Consider the following 22378-nt stretch of genomic DNA (forward strand, 5'->3'; position numbering starts at 1 on the left):
ATGCTGAACCTCCTAAGCATGTATATTACCACCCCCGCTTGTGCAGGGGAGCTACGCTCTGCTGACCTACACTAGTAATGAGCTGCTGAGTCAGCTGCTACCCGCAGCTGGGTACAGGGAGCAGTACATCTTCCTGCAATGCATTACAGTCAGTGTGGCTGGAAACATAACACACAGCATATGGAAATAACAAATAGGAAAAGGGATCTGTGCAGCCATTAGGGCAGAAGAGGAGTCCAACCTAATCTGTAAACTGGGGCACCGTTTCCAAATATGTAAATAGATGTTTAAAACTGAAGCGACGCATGACTGAGCCGGCCTCCTGCGCCGATTTGTTCATCCTGATGTAAAGAGTGCACTGAAGTACACTTTATGCACCTAAATATAGCTATACTGCTGCTAAGACTGCTCTAAAAATAAGAGTGTTTATAGCAAATGCAGCTACAGAATAAGTGTTTATCACATTCAGAGATGTATACGATGTCCTGGGGCGGCTGTCTGTATGTATCTAGTGTCACTGTGGTATGTCAAGAGCGTGTGCTGGCACAACCCTTCAGCTTCCATTCATTCACAAAATGCTTCCAATTGCCCTCCAGATAAAATATTGTGTCACTTCACTATGACTAACACTGGAACTTTCATTTTAAATCGGAATCAATATCGCTAACCTCTCCTACAGCAGATTACCACAGACCTGGTGCCACCGCCAATAACAGAACGGCACCATAGAGAGCCATTTATCTGCCTGTGCAACTTTTAAAAAACAGCTCAACAAATTACTAAATAAAAAAGAAAAAATTCTGATTTTTTTTTTTTTTTAAACAGAATTACTTTAATATTAGAGCAAATTCCTATGAAAATAAATAAAAACTGGTTTTGGAGGTAATTTGTATTCAGAGGTGTGATACCATATGAAATCACGGTAGAGGTACTATTTATTCAGATAGTCATAGAAATCAATGAAACTCAGTCATTAATTCATTAAGTTAATGTGGCAACACCTCTATCTTAAAGTTTAAGTCTTAGCTACTTACTGTACATCAAGCTAGAGTTTGAAAGAGAAAATGTGGGAGATCATTATACGTAAAGGTCTGTACAAAGAATGAATCAATACATATTGGGTGCAATGCAGAATTGATGTTGCGTGTTTTCGCACTGTACATGCTCCGATGCTGAGCGTATGCATCTAATTGTTGTACGCATCACAGTCGAACCTCCATGTGAGGCTGGAGGGTTATACCTGGGTGGTAACAGGGCCTTTGCTCGTAGCCTACGTTTAGTGAGGGCAGGATGATGGAATTGCAGGCTAGGATAGGGCTGGTGGAAGTGCAAACCGATAATGAGGGCGGCTAAGACACCCAGCGTACGGACCAGGGAATTAACCCAATATTGAAGCGCACTGTTCTATCTGTTTTTATTGTATGGACCAGGGCGGTGTGGTCGGATAGATGCATACAGTTCTACATATGGGCGACTTTCGGTGTACACACTGTGGGAGCAACCCTACATCAGCCTTAGAGAGTTTTACACACCCAATAAAATAAGGCAACATAATAAGCTATATTATAGGGAAAACATTTACTTTTTCATTTAACTAAACAGATTGACACTAACAAAGCTAGTCTGTGGGAAGTCTTAGACTCCCACCATCTATCTAATGACGGCTTCAACAAACTCTCCCGATAACCGATTAGAAAATAATAAGCAGAAAGAAAAAATAAAAAAAAAAGGTTCAAAATGATCTTCCTAGACGGGATATAATAACTACCTCTAAATTCTCACACTCCTGGACGGAGTTAGACGGTAGGCCAATCCACTTAATTTCCTTCTTCTCCTTGGAGATAATATTCATGGCCATCAGTACGTTGAGAGCATCATAAACCCTCCGCCTGATGTTCTTCTGGTCGTAGGCCTGAAAATAAAGAAATACATAAAAAAGGAGCACTTGCTAAAAAACATACCACATAGCGAAAGTGACAATTCCTCAGTCAAGCATGTTGATCACATTAACTTCCGAGCCCTATAAATAACAAAGATCAAATCATACGAGGTGTGGGATCACTATCATCCTTAAGACAGCGACATACATGAAGATTTGATAACCCACACTGGCCAAAAATTGCAGCACTTGTGGCTTCACAGAATCAAGCCGTGGTTCCAGACCACAGATCCTGAGCAGACACTGCCCAAGCAATAATATTCTGTCTTTGGAGATAAAATGTGCTATGATAATGCGGTGTTCATTTTGTTTTTAGGTTTTTATTTAGTTTTTTAAATCAGCTTCTAAAAAGCAACAGGAAGTCGACTGGTTGCTAAGGGTAACTGCTCTTTTGTCAATAAATAACATGTCGCTCCTTCCATTGGCTATTTACAAGACAACGTAACTGGCATGCACTAATATCACACTTGTGGACACCAACACAGACACAGCACAGGTTAGTTACTTGAGGTTCACCCACAAAGGGAAGGAAAAACACAGAAGAACAAGGTAAATAACATAAAGGTCACTCACGGAGTCGGAGGCCAGATGACCTGCAGAGTTGGTAAATTCCGCCACCAGTTCATCAGCAACCTCATTATAGGACGTTGTCCCTTTGGTCTGAACCTTCTCACAGACCTTCATAGAGAAATGCCGCAGCCCCTTCCCACTTTTCTCCCCTCTTTTGCTTCTCTTACTGCGGATTTGAGAAAACTATAATTAGCGGTTACCAAGTACAGACCGGCCGAAAGTTTAGTAAATAATATGAGATATGGTAAGAACTTACCCTTGTTATCTCTATTTCTACGAAGTCCATAGGGTTCCACAGGATACCTTGGGATATAGGTGTGACGTCAGTCGCAGGGCACCAAAGAGTTAAGCTTTCAGCCTCCCAGGATGCACTAGGTCCCCCTCCTATACCCCGCCCCCGAGCCAAGGCACCTCAGTTAGTTACCAAGCCATAGGCCGGAGGAGGAGAAGGAAGAGAGAGAACAAAGATCTGGACACATACAAGAATCACATTCTCACCAGAGGGAGACGGAAAACCGGTGACCAGAGCAAAGCCCATCTGCAGCACAGGTGCGACAGGGCGGGAGTCCTGTGGAACCCTATGGACTTCGTAGAAATAGAGATAACAAGGGTAAGTTCTTACCATATCTCATATTTTCTACTTCAGGGTCCATAGGGTATCCACAGGATACCTTGGGGATGTCCCAAAGCAGTATCCTTTAAGGGTGGGGACGCTCCTGTGCAGAAAGGAGAATCCGCCGCCCGAAGGAAGCATCCTGAGAGGCGAAGGTGTCAAACCTGTAATACCTCACGAAGGTATGGACAGAAGACCACGTAGCAGCCTTGCAGATCTGAACTGCCGAGGCACCACGTCGAGCTGCCCACGAAGGACCCACAGACCTAGTGGAATGAGCCTTCAGAGAAGGAGGGACCGGTAGGCCTTCATGAAGATAAGCTTCAGAAATAGCCATACGGATCCAGGCTGCCAAAGTTTGCTTTGAAGCAGGCCAACCCTTTTTACGGAAGCCAAAGAGGACAAACAAAGCGTCCGACTTCCTAAACGAAGAAGTGCGGTCAACATAAGTCCTTAAGGCCCGCACAACATCCAAAGAGGCCTCACCCACGGAAAGACCCGGTGAGTTAAAGGCCGGAACAACTATTTCCTCGTTAATATGAAACTGGGAAACAACTTTGGGAAGAAACTCGGGCCGAGTGCGGAGCACTGCCCTGTTCCCATAAAAAACCAAGAAAGGGGGTCTACAAGAAAGAGCCCCTAACTCAGAAACACGTCTGGCCGAAGCAATGGCCAGAAGGAAAACAGTCTTAGCTGTTAGCCATTTAAGATCCACTGAGCCCAGTGGTTCAAACGGCGGTCCTTGGAGAGCCCTCAGGACCACAGCCAAATCCCAAGGCGCCACAGGTGGAACAAAGGGCGGCTGAATGCGGAGAACACCCTGCATAAAGGTGCGCACATCCGGGATTGTAGCAATCCTACGGTGAAACCAGACAGATAGGGCCGAAACCTGTACCTTCAAAGAAGCAAGGCGAAGCCCATGATCTAGTCCCACTTGCAGGAAGGCGAGAATCCGAGACAGACGAAACTCCCGCGGTGCATAACCTCTCGGTCGACACCACTGGAAGAACGTATGCCACACGCGATGGTATATCCTCGCGGAAGACGGTTTCCGAGCTCGTAACATGGTACGCACCACAGAGCTGGAAAACCCCCGGGACCTCAGCATGGCCGTCTCAACAGCCACGCCGTCAAAGACAGCCGAGTCAGGTCCGGGTGAAGGCAAGGACCCTGAGACAGAAGGTCCGGTCGTAGCGGCAACCGCAGAGGAATGTCCACGGACAGACCCTGAAGGTCTGAGAACCAGTGCCGTCTGGGCCACGCGGGAGCTATCAACAGGAGCGTCCCTCCTTCCTGTTTGAATTTCCGGATTACCCGTGGAAGAAGGGAGACCGGAGGGAACAGGTATGCGAACCGGAACGTCCACCGGACGGACAGAGCATCCACCAGAGACGCCCCTTCGTCTCTTGTGCGAGACCCGTACACCGGCAACTTGTTGTTGTGCCGGGACGCCATGAGGTCGATTTCTGGAAGACCCCACCTGTCCACCAGTAGTTGAAAAACGTCCGGGTGCAGGGACCATTCCCCCGGATGAACGTCCTGGCGACTTAGAAAGTCCGCCTCCCAATTGAGCACTCCCGGGATGAAGACCGCTGATATGGCCGGAAGATTGCGCTCCGCCCAAACCAGGATCCGAGAGACCTCTACGAGAGCCGCCCGACTGCGAGTTCCTCCTTGCCTGTTTATGTAGGCCACGGTGGTAGCGTTGTCCGACTGGACCTGCACCGGGCGACCCTGGAGAAACCGCTGTGCCTGCTGGAGAGCATTGAAGACCGCACGGAGTTCCAAGATATTTATTGGAAGCTCCGCTTCTGTCGGCGTCCACCTGCCCTGGAACAAGTGTGGACCCGAAACTGCTCCCCAGCCCCGAAGACTGGCGTCCGTTGTCAACAGGACCCAATTTGGAACCCAGAACGGACGTCCCTTGTTGAGGTGGGTCGTCTGTAACCACCACGTAAGGGACAGGCGAACCTCCTGGGTGAGCACAATCGTCTGGGACTTCAGAGACTGAGTCAGCCCGTTCCACTTGGACAGGATCAGGTGCTGCAGAGGTCTGGAGTGAAACTGGGCGTATTCCACCATGTCGAACACCGACACCATGGAGCCCAGTAACCTCATCGCCGAGTGTAAGGACACCCGGCGGCTGTGCAGACAACTGCGCACCCTTGACTGTAAAGCAGAGATCTTGTCCTCCGTCACGAAGATCCTTTGCTGTCCCGAGTCCAATAAGGCTCCAAGATGCAGAATCCTCCGAGACGGGATTAGAGTGGACTTCTGCCAGTTGATTAGCCAGCCGTGCCGTTGCAGCAGTGCAATGGTCAGGTCCAAGTGGCGTAACAGGAGCTCTGGAGATCCTGCCACCAATAACAGGTCGTCCAAATACGGCAACATGCGGACTCCCTGCAGCCGCAGAGAAGCCGCCATGACCGCCATCACCTTGGTGAAAACACGTGGTGCTGTTGCCAGGCCAAAAGGTAACGCCCGAAACTGGAAGTGGTCGCTGCTGATTGCAAACCTGAGGAACTGTTGATGGCGCCAAAGAATAGGGACATGCAGGTAAGCGTCCTGTATGTCCAATGACACCAAGTAGTCCCCAGGTTCCAGCGCCAGAATGATGGACCGTAGGGTCTCCATCCGAAACTTCGGGACCCGCAAAGACTTGTTGAGTGCTTTGAGGTTGAGAATCGGACGATATGACCCATTGGGTTTCTGTACCAAAAATAGATTTGAATAGAAACCCTGGCCCCTCTGGGAGCATGGAACCGCCACTATAACTCCAGCCTGGAGCATAGTGTGCAATACCTTCCGCAGCTCCGTAGCCTTGTTCCGGTCTGATGGGAGACCCGTGGTGAAGAAGCGAGCCGGGGGTCTGTGCCGGAAGGAGAGGGCGTATCCGTGGGAAACCACCTCCAGAACCCAAGTGTCTGTCGTAGTGGTCGACCAACACTGGGCGAACTGTAGCAGGCGGCCTCCCACCCTGGGATCCCCCAAAGGGAGGCCCGGACCGTCAGGCCGCAGGCTTGTCATCTGGCTTGGGGGCCGGACGTCTGGTACTCCATGCCTGCTTCCGGGGCTTGACCGATTTCTTAGGGCCAGCCTGTTGAGGAAACGACTGTGGTTTGGGCCTGCCCTGGGCCCTAGATGACCGAAAGGACGATGGTCCCGAACCAGAAGGAGCAGCGGCCGACGGGAGACAGGCAGATTTGGCTGCCGCCAGCGTGGCCACAATCTTATCCAGATCCGGACCGAAGAGAACTTCTCCGGTAAACGGCAACGCTTCCAGACCTTTCTTGGAATCTGCGTCCGCCTTCCAGGATCGCAGCCACAAGGTGCGACGAGCAGCTACCGCTGCTGAAGAAATTCTAGACACCAGAGTACTAATGTCTAGAGCCGCCTCGTTGATGTAGGTGGCCGAATCACGGAGATTGCCAATCAACTCCGCCTGATCGGCCGGACAGTCGGATTCAAAAGAAGCCTCTAATGAATCCGCCCAGCGCTCCATCGCTCTGGCAACCCAGCAAATGGCCATAGCCGGCCGTGCTGCCCCCCCTGCAAGGGAATAAGCGGACTTCAGGCAGATTTCTACCTTGCGGCCCGTAGCATCCTTAAGGGAGGACATGGATGGCATCGGCAATGTGGCACTACGGACAAGACGGGTCACGTGAGAATCCACCTGTGGAGGGGATTCCCACTTCGCAAAATAATTATCCGCGAACGGATAAGCCACCGCCAGGCGTCTCTGCGGCTGGTATCTTTTGCCAGGTTGTTTCCACGCCTCCTCTAAATGGTCCACCAACTGACCCGAAAGAGGAAAGACTGTGGCATCGCCCTTCACATCTTTGAAAAAGGCATACTTAGATTTAGCCGCTGGGGGAACTTCGTCCTCAATCACCAAGGCTGTGCGGACCGCCCGAATAAGTCCAGGAATATATACTTTGGACTTAGCATCAGCGTCCTTAGTATGGAGAGGTTCCTGATCGTAAGGATCTAGAATCTCCCCATCATCAGACGTCCCTTCGTCATCCTCATAAGGAGCGGACAGAGACGCCACCGGCCTTTTATGAGACCGCAGCACAGACTCCCCTTGCAACACATCCGACAAGTGCTGTACAGAACTCGTCAGGGAGTTAACCCACGCTGGCTCCTGAGAACCCGGGAGCGGGGAAATAGGGAGACTGTGGGGTACCACCAATTGTCGTGGGAACCCCTGCATGGGTGACGACACCACAGACTGCTGGGACAAACCCATCGGAGTAAACGCGGGCTGCGGAGCTAACTGGCCCACTAAAGCTGTTAACGCCTGAGCGAAACAAGCCCAGGGCGGCTCCTGTACCGGTGCTGTAACCGTAATAGGCCGCGCCATGGACAAACACTGCCGGCAAAGGCCCTCCGCGCTACCCTCCCCCTCCGCTAACGGTACTTTGCACGTGGTACACTGTAGCCGGAGGGGAAAATCACTTTCAGACATGATGGCACCACGTATGTGACCTCTCTCACCAATTAAGTATTAAATAGGCGAGAGACCACCCTGCAGCACCGCACCGCAAGGGCTTTAGCAGAAAGAACAGGGACAGTAATAAAGCTGACAGTTTAGAGAAGAAAAGATTACAGGCAGCAGCGCTAGCACAGTCACATACAATGCAGAAAAATAACAATTCCTGCACTAACAGCGCTGATCACTCAACTACACAGACACAGGGCCTGGTAGGACACAGCGCTGCATACACAGACCTGACCACAGCGGAGGAGAGGTATGCGGGGGGACCCAGACCACGATGCTTCCGTCCAGCGCTTCCAGCAGCGTTCACCATGCGTTCTGGAGAAGATGGCCGCCGAGGAGCAGAGAGGAGGCTGGCCTGGGGGAGGAGCGCTGCCACAGGACCAGTCGGCAGCATGCAGAGAGGGCTGTGTGCAGTGGGGGAGGCGCCGGCTGTGAGACAGGGAAGGCGCGCTCCCCTGGCATGCATTTAACCCCTGGGACGCCGCAGCGCTACCGCTCTGCTGCGGTCCGCTGTCCCAGGGGGTAGTGGAAGCGCAGGTTGGTCGCCTGGCTCCACGCTGCAGCCAGTCCCCAGGGAGCCCCCTGCCTGGGGACTTAGGACCATGTGATCAGCGGGGACCCACCGCGGGACCCCGCTGCTTACCTCTGTCCCCCTTGAATCCGGCCATGGTCCGGAGCATCTGGGGTCACCGCTAGCTGTGACCCCAGACGCCCACCAGCATCCCCGGATCAGTACCGGCGTTCTGGTACCGGCGGGGTGTAGGGAAGACAGCATGGACGTCAGGACTGACTGTCCATGCTGTTCATCCAGTTGTGCAGCCACAGCTGCATGAAGAATAAGCTTCAGGGGCTCTTCTAGCCCCCACTCCAACAGGTGCACCCGACTCTGGCCGGGCACCAAACTAAACTGAGGTGCCTTGGCTCGGGGGCGGGGTATAGGAGGGGGACCTAGTGCATCCTGGGAGGCTGAAAGCTTAACTCTTTGGTGCCCTGCGACTGACGTCACACCTATACCCCAAGGTATCCTGTGGATACCCTATGGACCCTGAAGTAGAAATTACAGCTTATATAGATTACCAGCTATCAGTAGTTAAAGTTAACTGATCAGACTATACAGTCCGGTTGTAATCTCCATGGACCATTGTAACGTGTTCACAGTAAGTAAACTTTTTAACTAGCTGAGTGAAGGCAATTTCCCACTTTCCGCAGTATGCGCAGCGTGAAAACACGCAAAATAGGTCCTGAATTGCGCTCAACTTTGCATTAGCCCATAAAAGTATTGAAGCTATGAAAAATGGAAATAAACAAAAGGATATTGACACCTACTGTTAGCCCACTTTCATTTTGGATCAAATAAATTATTTACAGAAAATTAGTTAGGTACATGGAGGATAAACAGTGGGTGCAGAACCTGATTGCAGGCATAGGCCTACTGCACAGAACGTTCCCCAAATACTTAGTACTACTATATGCTGCAGCAAATTCATTCTGCAGCGACAAAAGGAGTCCCGGATGATAGAAACGTCTCCTGACAAGTGGTTGCCACAGTGGAGAGCTGCTCGCTAAAAGCATCCCCAGGGATTCGTTCCAGATTCCTTGTTAGGAATAGCCGGAGGAAGTGAATAGAAGTGGAAGAGTCGGGGGGGGGGGGGGGAATGCTGCCAGGGACCAACTGGCCTTCACTGCCTAACATTTACTGGTCTCAAAGAGAGGCCTTTGTAGCATCAACTTGTTTCTTTCAAGTCTTCATGTTCTGCAGATGAGGTGGTGGATTTGTATTATTTGGTGCATAGGATAACGGAAATATCATACATGTAGCAAGAAATACTGTACCAAAAGAAACAGCCAACCAACGTTCAATATGAACCACCTGCAAATTCTGTCCAACTCCATCCTATTCCTGATATGGAGTTTCCCTTGTGCCACATGTTCCATCTGTCCCTAGAAAGATAGGGGGTCTATGTACTGAGCCTTGGAGAGAGAAAAAGTGGACGGAGATAATGTACTAACCAATCAGCTCTTAACTATCACTATGCAGGCTGTGTTCGAAAAAAATGACCATTAGGAGCTGACTGGTTGGTACTTTATTTCCATCCATTTTACCTCTCCCCCAAGGCTTAGTATATAGACCCCATAGTTCTATAGCACTACATGCATTCCCTAACTCCAGAGTGCTGCATTTTATTTCTGCAGGAGTCATTTTATTACCTCAGAAGACTCCTCAAGCCTCAGATCCCTGGGTCTACTTTCCCCTCGTCTCATGACGAAGGGGTAGATGTATGAAACCTTGGAGAGAGATACAAGTACCAACCAATCAGCTCCAAGTTGTCATTTACAGACTGTAATTGGTTTGTACTTTATCTCTCTCCAAGGTTTGATACATCTCCCCCTAAATGACTGGTGTAGGACAATATACACTTGCCTCCTCATATCATCAGGTCTATGCTTCCCTTCCACAAGTATTTACATGTTTCATTTCTTACTACTTACCCGTCTGAGAAGTCAGATTCGATGAATTCTCGGGTTCGCTTCCGATCCCTACATTAAAGAGAGAGTACACGATCAGCACATATAGGACAGAAGAGGAGAAAAGGCAGACGCTTATTATTTCAGAGTATGTGATCGTCTCCTTTCTTCCACGAGTACATGAGGCACAGGTAGAGACAACGATACTTCTCTCCATTCAGCTATTGCTTTCAATAGCGTTTACCTCATAAGAATCCTTTCTATCCATCTTTAGACATATAATATAATCAGAGGATAAAAAGGAGTGGGGGGGGAGGGCAGGAGGTGACCCATAGAAAGTTCTGGAGAGTGATGGCAAACATGTTCTGCAATATAACAATAGAGCAGCAAGCAAAGACCCTGGATTTATAGACTGGGCAGGGGCCAGACGCCAGCGATTACCCCGGGATCCAGCTGGTTGCATCTGTGATGTGGCTCTGAGTGACCATGGCTGAGGAGGCTGCGGAGAACTGTCTCCCTATGAGAAGATCTGCTCCCGCGCTCAGTCTCTGGGGAGTGCTTATAATCTAGAATGACAAAAACAAAATGACATTATATTAGTGAAGCCACCATTGTGTACACAGCACAGTCATCCTGTTTATTTATTCTCATGAGAACTAGTAACAATTCCTCAGAACTGGTCCTCATCCTTCCTTCAGTAACATAGACTTAGGCAAAGAGCGACTCTCCAGCCATCACTGAACTACAACTCCCAGTATAGCCTTGCCAATCAAGGGTTCATACAAGAGATGCGTAGCTGGGCGGATGGAAAGTTCTCGAGTTATAGCAACATTTCCAGCAGAGGCGATGAAAGTAAGGACAATAGCATGTAATGCAGGGGATATTACATTCATTGCCGCATACAGGATCCTCTCAGCATCATGCCAGCTAACAATTACATGTCCTGACTGATCCACAATCGGATCAGGAGGGCTCTTCGTGAATGTTACGGACGACACAGCAGCAGAGGCCTGCAACCAGCCCTCCACGCAAAAACAAAACAGGCATACAGTAAAATAAAAAGCGCGTATATATATTCTCACAGACATTGCAGAGGACATTGCTGATCTGCGTATGTATTTCTACTAGAGAAGGCACACACCTAACATACTGTATATTACCATGGTTATAAACATTTCAGCTCATTACCTCACTTTGCAAACAGTACAGCCATAAATGGGTTAATCGTTGTGAGCCAGAAGCCCACAGCAGGTGTATAGAATAAAGACTAATGACGGTCACATGGGACATCCAAAAATGGTCCTATCCCTCCCAGTCCAGTCAGAGGCCCCCCAGAACACACGTCACTGCTGCTCTTGGCTGACCCCCGCGTCCACCTCTCTGCTTTGATCTCCACCGGAAGCTAAGCTGGGACCCCAGGCTGCGACCCTGCACTGGATGCTTTACTGCAGGTCTCAGACACCCACAGAGAAAGACAGCCGCACAGTGACAATCATTCACACATCTTCTCCGGCTGCAAAAACATTTAATGCCGTAGCCTGCATTGCACAAACCTTTCATACTGGCACATAGGTATTTCCTCCATTCATGACTGTAGGAGGGGTCTATACAAATGGCTTCAGGATCAATATATACGGGCTATGTCGTTTTGCTGCTTAACATCACATGGTAAATCTGGAGATGGTGCTCTGACCAGCTCTTGCAACATAAAGAGATACATTGCATTTATATATGCATAGGTCCTAGAAGGGATGGGTGAATTGGTAGAATAGTTTTTCCTTACGTGTTCCGGTCCACGCAGCATTTCTATGTGCAAAGATTCACTGGGTGTTGTGCGGATCTGCGGTTTACACTGCTTTAGCCTTCAATTGTCTTAACAGGCATATATAGAGGAAAAACCTCAACTGAAATATGTATCTATAACACTGTCATCATTCACAAGTATTTATGCTGAAAGTGTTAGTGAATACAGTTTACTCTAGTGACCACATTTGGAAGGGTAAAAAACGAAAAAAAAAAAAAAAAGGGTAATTGCGTACTTATGTAAAGCTACAAAAGACAATGCAGATGTGTACCAGTAACACGAGATACGATTACATCCAGTTATATTTTAAATATTCGTTTTGCTAGCAAAATACACATTTGCAATTAGATATGACTAAAGAAAATAAAACATATACAAAATAAAAACACTTCCTTCCAGTATACAAAAGCTATTAGAAATCAAATCTTGCTAAATTACATTGGTGCATACATTAGCCAATCAGAAGCTGCAAACTAGTGCTGGTAACCATCATCACTCTCATGCAACTAATGCGCGTGCCCCCCAATACACCAGCGGCGGATTGCTGCAATGCTGCGTTCCTGCGATGCAGGGTAGAAGGATCGGTGAAATCCAACATACAGGATTTAACGGATTTGCTGATCACTATCAAAATAGGATGGCGATTTGCAAATTGGTGAAATTTAACATGTATAATTTCATCAATCCTCCGACGCATCACGGAACACCGATGGCTGCCGGTCAGCATTTCCGACCGTCAGATCACCGTTTCCGATTCCATCGCAGTATCCTGCAATCCGTCGGCTAGTGTATGGGGGCCTTTAGACACAGATTGATTCTAACACTGGAAAAAGGACCTCCCCATTGCCTATACACAGTGGAAGCAACCATTCTGCGGCCTAATCCAATATACAAGGGAACCCAGTACATAACTAGGATCTAGCAGCAAGACATCGCCTCATGCCGTAGCCCTGTCACCACTTCCTGCTGAAATCACAGGTGGACCGCTGGCTCAGGCCGAGGAAGGGCTTGCGTGTAAGAGATGGCCCCCATTTCAAGTGACCTGCCTGGAAGTGGCCGTCTTAGGGTCATTTTGGGTTGTAAACCGGTCTGCTGCTTTAAAGCCCCTCTTAAGGGGTGTGCGTCTTAAAATATGGGAACAAATAATTCCCAATCAGGTCCCTAATACTGTTAAAGAAAATACTGCCACAGCCGTCTGGCCCTGTGAAAACCAATTAAGCTGTTTGCTTATCATGCAATAGTTGCCAGAATACCGCGGGTAATGTTACCTTGTGTCTCTCCTGCTCAGCGGGTTTGTTAGAGGAATTATTTTCACATGTGCAGTCAGACATTCCGAGTGTTTTCTTACAAACAGAAAATTCACTTTACTTTTCCAACGCTTAACAACAGCCTGACTTAACCCTGTATGTTCTGGATACACAATGGGGTAAGAAACAAGTGGCTATCCTTACATTCCGCAAAAGTTCTCCACGCAGAGTTAAAGATGGGAACACCCCACACCCACCACCACCTAAACATCATACATTGGTCTTCACAAACTGCACAACAGTAAACATCTTTTCCAGTGCAGCGACCATCATACAGAATTATAAAGGTCACAGGGGTAAGAGTAAATACCCAAAATAAACATACTGTGCGTATCTCCCTTAGTGGCCTATGTATCAAAGCTTGATGAGAGAGAAAATTGTGAGATATCAATCACCAACCAATCCGCTTGTACCTTACATTTTATAGGCGGTGTTTGAAAAATGACAGTTAGGAGCTGATTGGTTAATACTTTTTCTCTCACAATTTTATCTCTCATCAAGCTTTAATACATAGGCCCATTAATGTGTTATGGACACAGTTATTTCAACCTTTTCGGTTTATATTCAGCATAAAACAGGTTTTAATAAAACGACAGCAAACTGCATATAATTCACTTCCACCAATGCTGCCACCCTGTATGTGACCCAGCTATAGGTACTGAAAGACTCATCGGTAGGGCCCAGATAGTGCAGTAAGTGCTACATTAAAATTGCGTACTTGTGAGAGTTAAAAAAGGGGGTGATCTGGATAGATACTAGATTGATATGAAGTCGGGCATTACAGCTTTATGGTAACCACATGTCCCTTCTGTTCTGTAAAATCTGTATTCTGTGTTTAGATCTAATTGGATTATAAATCTGAAAGGTATATATTACATGTTACTAGCAACCTCTCTCTCTCTCACATACACAGGGGTCTATTTATCAAGGTGGATTTAAAAAAAATTAAATAAAATGTAATTTAACTTTAATTTCTCACCCCTATGTACTAATAGCCTACAGTTACTGCATACTTTTATGTATCACCACTATGGGGTCTATTTACTAAGCAGTGTTAGGAGACAGAGTGAAAAGTGATAAGAAAGTGATAAGGTGCCAGCCAATCAGCTCCTAACTGCCATCTCACAGGCTGTGTTTGAAAAATGACAGTTGGGAGCTGATTGGCTGGCACCTTATCACTTTCTTACCACTTTTCACTCTGTCTCCTAACACTGCTTAGTAAATACACCCCTATGTACTATAGCCTACAGTCACTGCATAATTTTACGTATCACCACTATGTACTATAGCTCAGTTTCTGCATCATTTTATGTATCACCGCTATGTACTATAGTCCAGTTTCTGCATAATTTTATGTATCACCGCTATGTACTATAGCCTACAGTCACTGCATAATTTTATGTATCACCGCTATGTACTATAGCCCAGTTTCTGCATAATTTTATATACACCGCTATGTACTATATAGCCTACAGTCACTGCATAATTTTATGTACACCGCTATTGACCATAGCCTAATTCAGGCAGAAGGATAATTAGAACTGCAAACCGCAGTCCCAAATATCAGCCATGAGGACTATGGTCTGACTCTTATGCACCAAGATCCGATAAGGTAAGTTTTTCTGAGTCTGGTCCAGGTGGCTTACGCCATCGTCAGATGGTGTAAACCGCTTTATGCTTTTAGAAGCATTCTCTTACGATCCCTCTCCCGTAGCCTCCGTCCAGCTCTGGAAACTGACACAGATTCCCAGGAGGAGTCTTTCACAAAATGTGCCACGATTATTAATACATAGGCCCCACAGTCTCCATCTTCATCTCAGTTTTGTGGTGGTAAATTAGTAAAATGTGAAACTTACCATAGAAAACAGGCTGTACAGTTATATATCTGCATCATTATGTGTTTGCACTGTATCAATAAAAGACGATAATTTATTTTGGTCCTAAAGACAAAATGGCCTGGAATGTTTTACCATAAAAAAAAAAAAAAGAAGATTTCTGAAAAAGGATGGCCAGCCCAAAGTACTGCTCAGCTGTCTCCAGAGAACACCACTTCTGTAACATGTGCGCCTCCTACAGGCAGAAAGGCATATTGCATATATAAATGCACAACCAACACAGAGAAAAACATTATAACAGGTATATTTCAAGTTTTTAAAATTAAAGTTGATATTCTTCATCAAGTCATTTCAAGATAAATAATGGGTAAAGAGTAGAAGTGGAGGAAGCAGAAGAACCTGCTGCAATGGTCACGGTTTTGTGGCAGTAAATTAAGTAAAATGTGAAAATTAGAACAAACCCTGGGAGTGCCTTTACTATGTCGGCACCTCCATCATTTTTAGGGAATACCCTGTCCCCAAGTGTGTTTAATACATGCAGCTTTTAGGGCTAAATGTACTAAAATGAAAAATGCGGTAGAATCCCCCAAAATGCAGGTTGGGGGGGGGAGACTTTACCGCATTTTCCATAAGTACTAAGAACCAGAATGCGATGCATTCCAGTGCTTCACCCGGTGGGTAACTCCAACTTCACAGGTGGTGCTGCCCAATAGTAGCCTATGGGCTTCTTATCGGGTCACCCCCTGGAAGGAATCCAAATGGATCCCTCCCATCTCCCCCCGCGTCCTTCTGCGCATGCAAAAGGACGCGAAAGGGGCTTCTGGGTGTTAAACCCGGAAGTCCCTCTATCCTATAGCATCGCCAGTGAGCTCTTATCGGGAGATTTCCACCGCATTTTTAAGTACATATCGAGATAAGTACACGATGAGTGGCGGGATGTACTGCATCGTGGTTCACGGATGCGATGCTTAGTACATCCCACCCTTAATGCTTTGGGGAATATCTAATGTTCTTTTCTATATTGTTAATTGCATTACTTACTAGAGCACCAGTGCAAGAGCCAATGTAAATGGGAGAGAAACTACTTGTTACAGGGAGCTGTATGTGATTTTTGTCTCCTATAGATTTATTATAAAATCACTATAGACTTTCACAGTGCTTAACCCCTTAACTGCTGAGCCTACTTGGGTATGGCACGTTTTGGGCTAGATACATTTCATCATCAATATTAGTAATTATTTATGCAGTAGCAAACAAATTATATCTTATTGTGGTTTTTTCCCCAGACGAGATTGAAATGCCAGAAAATAGCATTAGTTTGCCCGTTTCTCCTCATACAGGAACCGTTTCATTATGGATCGCTATTGCGAACGCAGCTGATTACGCATGCAGGTTGGCAGCGAAAATATGCTAATGACTGCAATCGCAAAGCAGTCGCACAGCCAACATAGAGACGCCCACTACCTCTATCTCACATCCGTAATACCTCAGACACGGGCCCCCTCCTCTCTGTCCGGCGGCCGGCAGCGCACTGAGCTGTGCGCGGGCAGCGCACTGAGCTGTGCGCGGCCAGCGCCGGAGTTATAGACTCTGGGCACTAGAGAGCGCCCAGAGTCTATAGAGTATGCGCAGGTCACCGGGAAAATGGGAGAGGCGGCCATTTTCCAGTAGTTTTGACAGTGCCGGACACCCACGCCGACATGGGACTCCGGAGAGGTAATACTATGGCTGCAGGGTGTGCGGTGCGGGACCCCCCTGTACCTTGTGCCCTGCACACCCCGCAACCATTATAGATACGCCCCTGATATATCATCCGACTCCGCCCCCAAAACACAGTATGCAGGGACGTGCATAAATTAACCACTGCAATACCATACGCAGCCTGAGGCCTCATAGCGTGACCTGAAGTAAGCAATTCCTGAGTGAGGTCTGACCTGCCTTAACTGTGTGTATGGGTCCGGTGGTGCTCGATTGTACTGATGTTTTCGCAGTCTTGCTAACTATTACGGATGTGCGTATAAAATAAAGTGGCTGTCCTTATGCAGTGCTGCGGCGTCACTGCAATCGCAATAGATTAGCTTACAAATCGCACAGAACTGCATGCGTATGCTATATTGCGATCCGTAGTGAATCAGGCCCTAAGTGTGCTTGTGAGTATATTAGCTATGATAGGGGAGATATTCCCCCTTTGATGGACTTCCTACTGATTTCTGTAGTACAAGTTCTCTGTTCACACATAATTAAAGAATAACTTCTCAGGGGGCACATAGTTGAAAAAGGGGACTGTGACAGAGGAGATGGCAGGAGGCTGTGTTCTGCCATGCTGCCAGTGAGAGCTGGGTGGGAAGACGATAGAGGCCGTATCCTGTCTGACAGCCAGTGAGAGCTGTGAGGGGAGATAACAGGGGCTTGTGTCCTGGCAGGCAGCCAGTGAGAAACGTGAGGGGAATGGACCAAGATTTTAAAGATTTGCCCCTGGCAATGTCACTTTAGTTTAGTGACCAATTGCAAAATAAAAATGTTCTGCATGTGGTTCCAATTCTTACATGCTTGTTCTGTGTGGGGTCGGGCCAGAGGTGTTTAAAGAGAGGAGGGGGCCCGTGTGCAGTCTCCGTTTGGACCCCCTCCCCTCTGACAGTGCACAGAGCACGGTAGATTCTAGCTTAATGCCAGAATCTACTACACATGCATGAGTCTCCGGGAAAATGGCACCCGCACCTTTTTCCTGGAGAGCTCTTTTCTGCGCATGCGCGAGTCACAGGGAAAATGGCCACCGCCATTTTCCCTGTAATTTTTGCTGCTGTGCAGCGTTGCAGAGCAGCACTCTGAAGACGGTGGAAAGGTCAGTATAAACAAATAAGGGTGCAGGGTGTGCGGTGTGGGCCCCCCAGGAGCCAGTGTGCACCGCACGCCCTGCACCCATTATAAATACGCCCTGGGCCGGGCTAAATAATATAATATTTAATGAGTTTCATTCTCATGTATTTGCTGCAATCTAAAAATAACAATTATGGGGATTATAGTGATACAAGGTATATTATGAGTAACAAGCACCTCCATGTAAGTTTTATCGGTCTCTAAAGAGTAATGCCGGGCATACACTATACAATTATAGGGGCAATCCGCTCAATATCAGCAGATCCCCCCCGATAATGCACTGTGTGTGCGGGCGACCGACGTTAACATTTGATCGGTCGGGCATGCCGGATTGTCCAGCATGCCAGTCCGATACGATATTTTGTATTATAATGTCAGCCACATTGGGCAGTGTATGCCCAGCCGTGGCCGACAGACAGACATTTCCATTGTTCCTTCCCAGGGAAGAAACGGGGAAATGTCTCCTCCCCGGGGGCGTAGCGCAGATATCGGGGCCAATACACTGAGATGACTTTCAGTGTATGCCCGCGATATCTGCTGGGTGTCAGGCATTTTATCTGGCAGTGTATGCCCAGCATTACATCTAATCACATGAATTTGGTCAGGTGGGAAAGGGTTGTTTTATCTCTATTTACTATATTATTGTTCCCTCGCCTCTGTGAAGTACCTAAAATTCACCACTTACATCAACTTCACCTCAGTTCTAATCAGTTTATAGGAATGTCAATATAAATGTGAGTTTACATGAAAATCTAAAATAAGAAGGTACAGAGTCCGTGGTAACAAGATTCCTTCACTGTTAATCATCAGAAGTTATTCAACTCATATGCTAGCGTCTCTGATAAAAAAAAAAAAAGGCAAAGTATGTCAAATATCACCACATATTTATAGTAGCATGCTGTGGCAACTGTAGGGTTTTAGTTGTGAATGACATCAAACTCCACTAGAGGGGGATATTGAGCATAATAATCAAAGGCATAAAACTATGCCCACAACCACCAGTATAAATATACATTAATCTTTGATTTTGAAAGAAAGTAGAAATACTGTACTATAATTTCTGTCAAGAGAATAATGGTATGAGGCTGAAATACTCAGTTAAGAGGTGGTTTTCTAAAGTTCTGTCAAAGATTGATGAAAACATTGCTGAGCACATATCAACATATACTGATGTCAGAAACTGCATCAATACCATGAAATCAGGAATCATGAAATCAGGAGCCCTGATATTCTAGCACTAAGCACAGGAATCAGTGCACTGATATATTGCTAGATATAGTATAAGTTCTAAATCCACTTCCTCCGTATTCAATTAGACTGCGAAAACCCGTTCTCGGCGAAACTTTTTGTCGCCGATGATGTCATTTTCGCATTTTTCACTTATCCCCGTATTCAACTGCAGCATCTTTTCTCCGGTACGAAAACGCAATGCACTGTTTCGTCTATGATTACCCAACGGAAAAGAGTGCAGAATTGCAGTTTTGGGGTGCAGAAGTGCAGAAACCACTCTGCACCCTTTGTACACCCCTTTGACGCTAATTACGTAAAAAAAAACCTCTAACACCCCAAAAAAGCACTTTGAAAATGTGTGTGAAACGTTCAAAGTGGGGGTACAAATTCAAAAACTAGCAAAATAGCCTTTGGGGGGTCTGCCAGTATGGGGGAGGTATTTTGTTGATTGCAGGTGTTTGCTGATGGTGCGTTTTTTTGCTTATTTTAATGATTGACTTTAGCGGTTTTTAATATGCTTGCACCCATTTTCATATACCCCAAATTTGATGGCAGTACTTATTTTTCCAAAAAAAGTGTGGTAAATACTATTCTTCACGACGTGCTCAAAAACGCTAAATAGCACCTATTGAGACCATTTAAAAACCCCAAATACATTTCGGCGGACTATTCGGGGGTACCCATAGTGAACCCCCATGTTAGAGCATCTTTAGGGGGTTGTCAGGCTGAATTCCCCCCCAAAAAACAGGACTTTGACGATTTTGTTTTCGCCAGGTACCGTTTCTGCCGATTTGAATTGAATACAGGGATGAGCGCGATACTTTATCGCAGCCAAAACCTCAGATGACGGCGAAAAGTCCAGACACTGACTTTTCGCTTCAAATTGAATATGGCCCAAAGTATTGTATGACAAAAACTACATCCGTGAAGTGCAATAGGCGTGAGCTGTGTGACACAATCACAGAGCATGTAGGGTTAAAATTGTAAGGCCACATTAACCTACCAACGGAGGATGTGTGGCTTACATGCGAGTCATATAACCCTTAAATTAAAACAATGACACAGAGACAGAAAATGGCTTTAAAAAATGTCAGCAATGGTAAATTGTATGGTGGCTTACACAGCCAATAATCAGCGCAGCCCATCAATGCACCAACACAAACCATGCATTGCGGCCAGGGTCCGCCCTATGGGTGCTTACAAAACAAAAATAGGAGTACCTAACTAAACCTTGCAATATAAAACAAAAAATAAATAAATCGGTACTTGTGTACTTTACGCACTCATTGCAGAGAGAACCCAAGTGTCCTACGCTCATTATTATTATCAATCATGGAAATGTCTAAATCCCCTTCACGGAGAGGACACTGATGTCATCAGCCAGTATCCAACGTCATTCCCAGTATCAAGCGTCATTCCCTACCATCCAAGTGAATATTACCTTGTGGCGAGCATAGCGAGCCACCGAGCCCGATGCGTGGTGAGCCCGCGAGGGGACAACTTTCTTCTTCAGGTGGGGACAATTTTCGGTACTTGTGTACGTAAAGTACACAAGTACCATTTAAGACATTCACTGGGTTCTCTCTGCATTGAGTTCTTAAAGTACACAAATACCGAAAGATCACCTGGTAAGGTGGTAGTGCTGCCCCCGGTGGGGTGATTCACACGTCAATTAAGGTGAGTGCACCCAATAACAGATCATTTGCACTTGGGCTGAAGATATGCTGTACTTTCCCGTCAGAAGTAAATAGTCAACACCACAAATAAAAGTCAAAGTAAATTGAGTGAGAGAGTGGATAAATCTTCAAAGAGGCTTGAGACGTGTGACACCAAACTATATAAACTATGCTCGGGCTACACCCCAAAATGGTAATTGTCTGAATTAAACATGTGATCTCAACACAATCCAGCCCTAGCCTTAAACGGTTAAAGCCACACCAGGCCTAATCAGCCTCCTGTTCTTCTTCCCTAAAATACTAATGCTAGCCACATAAACAGAGAATATATGTTCATGTTAATTGTCTTAGGGTCGGATTCTGAGCAAGTAAAGGAGCACATCCACTAGGCGACTAGTGAAGGACTGAACGAGAACGATATCGTGAATTAAACTGCGCAGTGCCTACACTGAACGATATATCGTTCAGTGTAGGCACCCTCCCTCATCCCTGAACATGGTCAATCTGCCGTTATCGGCATGTTCAGGCGATGATTGATGTTGGAAACGACCAGCGGGAGCGCGCATCACTGGTCGTTTCCGACATTATAGTGCATGATTTGTACATGATTAATGAGCGACTGAATGATAACGATGTCGTTATCATTCAATCGCTCATTAATATCACCTAGTGGATGTGCCCCTTAACTTTGTACATTGGCAAAACCATGTAGCAGTGCAAGTGGGGCAGATTTAAAATGTGCAGAGTAATGGATTTGAGAGTGGCGTGTCCACACACAGGTCTAACTTGCTGTGTAATAATAAAGCTGCCTAGCATTTGTGAGCTGCATGTAAACGCAATCAGTATTCACCCCACATGCATAAAAATAAAATACATGTATTTGCACCCCATGCATTGCAAGATGGTTTGTCCAGGTGCACAGTTACTTATGCTGGGCATACACTGCCAGATACAATGTTTGTCGGTCTGACAGGCATTTTATCTGGCAGCCTGTCACCCTGCAAATATCACTGGCATACACTGAGATATCTCAGTGTGTGTTGGCCCCGATATCTGCGCTCCGCCCCTGGGGAGGAGACATTCCCCCGTTCCTTCCCTGTGAAGGAACATGGGAAATGTACATCTGCCGGCCGCGGCTGGGCACGCACTGCCCGATGCGGCCGACATTTAACTTACAAAATATTGCATCGGACGATCCAGCATGCCCGACCAATCAATATTTTGCCATCGGACGCCCGCACACACAGTACAATTATCAAGGTGAACCGCTGATATCAGGCGGATCGCCCCCCAATAATTGTATAGTGTATGCCCAGCATTACTCTTTTTTGCTTTGCTCAGAATCAGGCCCTTTGGCCACATATTTTGGCAGTTTTGCATTGTGCGGTCCTGTCCGAAAAGTACAAAACGTAATCCACATTAACTGAGCAGAAAGAATGTGGGTAAAGCCAGCAGCTGATCTGGAAGCTGAGTGCGTGTACCCAAATTTCCAGTAAGATCAAAAAGTGTGAACACCTTTGGCCATGTTTCGCTTTCTGTGTGTGTGCTCAGACTCCACCG

At 46.7% G+C, this 22378-nt stretch overlaps 1 protein-coding gene across 2 annotated transcripts in view; it reads right to left on the minus strand.

Moving 5' to 3' along the window:
- The window catches only part of TFDP2 (transcription factor Dp-2), an 88422-nt gene that overhangs the window by 26542 nt on the left and 39502 nt on the right, over positions 1-22378 (minus strand). For both annotated transcript variants that reach the window (XM_088466616.1, XM_088466617.1), the window contains exons 3-6: positions 10531-10655; positions 10114-10161; positions 2513-2675; positions 1769-1912 (exon numbers count right to left, since the gene is read on the minus strand). In XM_088466616.1, the coding sequence (XP_088322742.1) occupies positions 1769-1912; positions 2513-2675; positions 10114-10161; positions 10531-10655 (480 nt within the window). The remainder of the gene's footprint in view (positions 1-1768; positions 1913-2512; positions 2676-10113; positions 10162-10530; positions 10656-22378) is intronic.

Source organism: Taudactylus pleione, unplaced genomic scaffold (assembly GCF_031769625.1).
Source record: "Taudactylus pleione unplaced genomic scaffold, aTauple2 ptg000066l, whole genome shotgun sequence".
In the NCBI taxonomy this organism is placed as follows: Eukaryota; Metazoa; Chordata; class Amphibia; order Anura; family Myobatrachidae; genus Taudactylus; species Taudactylus pleione.